At 45.0% G+C, this 5,191-nt stretch overlaps 1 protein-coding gene across 1 annotated transcript in view; it reads right to left on the minus strand.

The window, feature by feature from the left end:
* Positions 1 to 3,115: 3,115 nt before the first annotated feature.
* SNRK (SNF related kinase) overlaps positions 3,116 to 5,191 on the minus strand; it is a 58,683-nt gene continuing 56,607 nt past the window's right edge. The window contains exon 5 of the mRNA XM_007949677.2: positions 3,116 to 4,334. Coding sequence (XP_007947868.1) covers positions 3,116 to 4,334 — 1,219 coding nt within the window. The remainder of the gene's footprint in view (positions 4,335 to 5,191) is intronic.

The raw sequence follows: 5,191 nt of genomic DNA on the forward strand, positions 1-5,191 counted from the left end.
TTTTTTTTTCTTAAGATAGGGGAATAAAATCATGTTTGTTTTGTTTACTGTTGGGAATGAATGAAGTAGTAAAGAAATGAAGATGGATAATGAAAGAGGAGTGAGTGACTGGATCAGAGTTCACATGGCTCCCAGAGGGGTGGGATCACACTAACAGGAGGAAAGAACAGGTGGACACATACGAAGGTAGGAGGTAGAGGTGGGAGTTAGCACCAATTCTAACTGCTTCAATTTATTCAAGTGTTAGGGATCAAGGTGACTATGCGAGTGAGGAAAGTGGGACAACTAGGGAAATCAAATATGATTAATGGGCCACCTTGGGGCCTACCCTGGGGCCCACCCTGAGATTGGTGGTTATGAGTTTAAATTGAGAAGAGTCTTGACTGTATTTTTTTGGCCACGTACAGCTGCAGGTACAAGATGTGGAAAACTGGGTCTAACCTGGGCAGGGGTTCCACAAAGTTCCTTTCACGGGAAGAAATACAACATGGGACACAGTTCATATTGCTGAACACCAATATGTCACTTTTATTATTTGGATTTTTTTTTTCTCATTTGTCACATACCTGTCAATGTTTACAACAATGAGGAAAATCAACCAGCATTGGAAGCAACTGACCAAATCAGCGGATATTTCTGTACCCTCTTAACACACATCAATTCTCACGTGGTCGGGATTCCTTTAATTCAATTCAGTCTCACGGCTATCCTTAACATCGGTGTCGAGATTGTCACATCTTTAAATACAGATAGAATTTCCAGAGGTACATAATTATATATACACACATACAGAAAAATACAAGACTAACTGCTTTCCCACAATATTTAGTTATACACTACTGTAACTATATGCAACTTCTGAAGACAGGTTAAGGGGTACAAGAAACTGTTTAGAGCAAGTAAGTAGTTTGGTCCAATATTATCTTAATGTAATGGTTATTCGCTCCCTCCCGTTTCTGTGACGACATACATATGACATACAACACATGCACAATCATTCACTGATGAACAAATGAGTAAGACACCACTCAGACGAACATTTGTGTACCCAGAGGGTCAACCAACCACACACAACTAATAAGGCTATAATACAGCTATGCAGCATAAATGGTCAACACTGCTGATCCTAAAGTGAGCACCATATATACATCTGAATATAAAAAACCATTGAAAACCAAACACATATGGGTTAGTTAAAAGGTGCCATTCCAAGGCTATACATAATCACAGGAAAGGTATTTACATTACTTGAAAAACAGCTGCAACAAAGAATTTATTGCCAATGCCCTTTATAAACTTCTCTCCTACGTGTAATACAGATGTTACGCTCACTATCTATGTGAACCACACATCTTATTTCTGGCCCTTTATAAGATCCCTGCTCAAGAATTTCAAGCAAATATGTTCTATGGCTTCACCCACGCATCTATTCTTGTAGCTTTTTGATTATAAATATCACAATGAACTAGAGCTGTAGCTTAAAACATATCTAGCCTAGGTCTAGAAAGTAAAGTTAAGTGTTTTAAGTATCATTTTTACTTAGTTTAGTCAGTATACTGTGAAATTCAGAGTTCTGAGTAAAATATATTCCTCCTAAACTTAGCAGTGTGTACTTGAAGGAACCATGACCGACTTAATGCAGCTCTTTGGTGCTCCGCCCACCCACAAATCACGTGACCAGACGCGATTCATCCATCACACTGCAGAGCCATGACAGGTGAGGGATGGGAAGGCCCCAGGTCCGAGCCACTGGTGGGGGCCTCACCCCAGCACCAATGTCACTGAGCATTAAGACTCCCAGGGCGCAGCTTGTAAAAATACCATCTGGCCCCTTCCAAAATTAGCCATCTGCGATATACTGTGTCCTAACAAGATAAAATGCCACAAAAGATGATTATCTGGTCAAAAGTAGTCTTTGCACAGGAATAGTTTAAAGCAAGAGTTCTTTGATTATTATTTTGGCAGGAAGGCAACGTGAAAAACACTTCCAGCAAAAACAGAAAAGAAAAAAGAAACACAAAGCAAGCTTTGTGTTATTTTTTTTTTTTTTGCATGTGTGAATTTTACCCTTTTTTGTGTTTTTCATAGCTGAGTCAAAGCATGTAAAAGAATGGAAATAAGAGACAAGTAATTGTCAAACTCCTAAAAAAAGATCCCAATAATTTTGTTTTGTTTTGTTTTCTGTTTCTAATTGAAGGGGTTTAGACTTTGTCAATGTCTGTGTGCACCTCTGTGTCCACACTGGGCCTTACAGTCTCTCCCATCTGCATGGTTTTACAGGAACTCCTGTGTGTGCCCCACAGGAAGGGTTTACACAGAGCATCGTTTTGTTCTGTTAGACAGACATACACTCTATAAATAGAGTTAAGACATCATCAATTCACTTCATCACATTACAAAATAAGATTGTCTGCTTGGAATTAATTTATCACTACAGGGGAAGCTGCCTTACAAATCTAAGTATCTCACCTATTACAAAAACAAGAAAATCTTTTTTCCGTTAAATTTTAAGAGCCCAAACTTGTTTTCACACTATAGCTTAAGACAAACAGGTGTGGGTATGTTCAAATCATAGTGTTAAGGTTCTCAGTGCAGACACTTGCTGTCCTCGGCTCTGCACAGGCCCGGGGCTGAGCCGCACTGGCACGCCGCCCCAGGCCTGTCCCATCACAATGTTATTGCTTTGGTTCTGCCTCAGACACCAGAGTGTGCCTCAGAGCACGGAGTCTCCGTATCACAGGTCAGGACAGGAATTTAGATTTTTAACAAGGAAACAAAAGCATCTCTCTCTCTCTCTCTCTCTAGATTAAGTGCAGAACGTCAAATTTCTAAGTGCTCCATTTATATTAGGTTCCAAATATACATTTTAGTTTAATCCTGATCCACATTAAAATTACAAAAGTAAAAATTACACAATAGACTTTTCAGCTGGAAAAGAAGTGTCTAGCAGCATGCACAAAGACCATGCATTGTCACATCGTCAGGCGAACAAATGACAATGTAATAAATAATTGCTCCTAGCGCCCACCGTGAGAGAGTAACACAGAAAAGGGAACAGTGAAGCGAGCCGGTCTTCACAGCTCTGGGCAGGACGGTTCGCGGGCTGCAGCCGCCCTCAGATCACATGGCAGCAGCTGGCCTGGCTGGAGGCGCACAGCAGCCCCTCCTTGGGGCTCCGCTGGATGTTCACAGAGATGGTCTTTTCACACAGAGGTAGCTGTAGCACGTTGTTTTTCAGGTTCTTGCTCTTTATCCGCTCCAAATCAGTGGTGGGGGCCGACATGTGGTCAGAGAAGAACTTTATCCTGCCCACGGCAGGGGCCTGCCCCGCATTCCCTGTGGAGCTGATGCACATTTTCCAGGTGGACTTCTCCTGGACCTTCACACTGGAAAACGACAAGCCGTTCTGAGGATCGATTATGTACTTGGTGCCGCCATGGAGCTGGGAGCCGAGGCACAGACTCATGAGTTTCAGGCTCTCCACGAGCTCGCCGGCGCTGCGAGAGGCCAGCTGCACGGAACTGACGGGGCCCGCACAGCGGCGCGTGGTGCCCGATGTGTTGTTGGGGTTGCCGCCCGAGCCGCCGGAGGGGCTGCCCCCGCCCGCATTGTTCTCGCTGGGGCTCGCCTTGTCCGCCCCGCCACTGCCGTTGCTTGGCTTGCCTTGGCCCCCGCCATTCCCCTCGCTGCCAGGGGGCCCCTCACTGCTGTCCCGGCGATGCCAGGAGTACGAGAACCCGCTATCTTTATCGAGCCGCCGGCGGCTTTCCGAGTCATCGTCACTGGTCTCTGAGCTACTGCAGCTAGAGCCCCGGCCCTGGCTTTTCCTCCGGTGGTAGCGTTTGTGAACTGTGCCCGGGGAAGCAATGTTCATTTTTAACCTGCTCAGCTTGGGAGGCAGGTTCTCATCCATGTCGAACTCGTCATCAGACTCCCCTTCCTCAAAGATCTGGTTGAGGACAGGAGCACTTTTCCTAGATGTCAGGCGGTTGGTCACTGATGGCTTCCGTCGTAAAACCACTTGTGTTGAGAGGGACATGGGTTTCTTATCCTCCTCATCTTCCTCTTCGTCTTCTTCCACCCTGAAGAGACACTTGCGCCCGCTGGCTGTGGGCTTCAAGCTTGTGGGTGGCACCGTGGAGAGTGCTGGCCCAGCCAGCTCAGGGAGGTCCTCTTTCTTAGCCGAGTCACACAGGCCTTTGCTCCTGTGGCCGTTAAGGACGTTGTCGGTTGCACGAGCAGGAGACTGGGGGACAGTCGCGTGGGACAAAGGGGTGGCTGTGAGGTCATCCTCCAGGTCCTGAGGTACATCAATTTTGGTTGGCCATGACTGCCTGTGTAACAGATAAGAAAGAGAAGCCATATAATATGCAGATGCTAGTAAAATACAGTACATAAAACTTACTGGGGCAAAATCCACAGACTGCCAACAAAAAACAGCAGTACTAGCCACCATGCAAACCCATTCAACATCCTGTAAACATCAGCAAGGACATCAGAGGGCAAATGTGGTTTGGAAACACGGTGTGGCCTGTGGCTTACTGGTCAAATAAAAAATTCATCACAGCTGTCCAAAGAGAAAAAGGAGCAAAGAACTCCTCCACCTTTCCCAGACAAAAGAGAAAAAGATTTTTAAAAGCATACAGGGTTACTGCAATCAATGCAAAACCCGAACCATGTGTTTTGTTCTCCTGGTTCCTAGATCATGACCTTTGAGTATGCATTACTGCTAATAAAATTCACCCAAAACGTGTTCCTCCTGCTTTTACAAGATGACATGAAGAGCTCAGTGCTTACAAAAATAAATGGAAACATTTTAATGGATGTAAATATGAGAATATGGAGAGACAATCTATACAGGCAGAGATAAGTCTGTTCTTTCCTAATTAGAAAACATACTTCCTAAGCTAAATATAAACAAATACCTACTTTAAATGCCCACAGAACTGACTGTACTCCTCAATCTGGAACCACTTGAGTGACAAGCATCGAGCTCGGCAGCCACAGCAGACTTTTGCTGAGGAGGCTCTCGAGCTTCTGCTTTGAATAAACACCTTGGAATTCTCAGCCATCCCCTCTGCCCCGGGGACCAGTCTCTGCCCCAGGGGAGGAGCACACACCACAGGCTGCTGTGATGCCAGAAACATTTAAAGCAGCCACTTCCACACTGTGGTCATGGGCTTTTTTTTTT

This window comes from Orycteropus afer, unplaced genomic scaffold (genome assembly GCF_000298275.1).
Source record: "Orycteropus afer afer isolate SDZICR_OR568_19922 unplaced genomic scaffold, OryAfe1.0 scaffold00250, whole genome shotgun sequence".
Taxonomy (NCBI): domain Eukaryota; kingdom Metazoa; phylum Chordata; class Mammalia; order Tubulidentata; family Orycteropodidae; genus Orycteropus; species Orycteropus afer.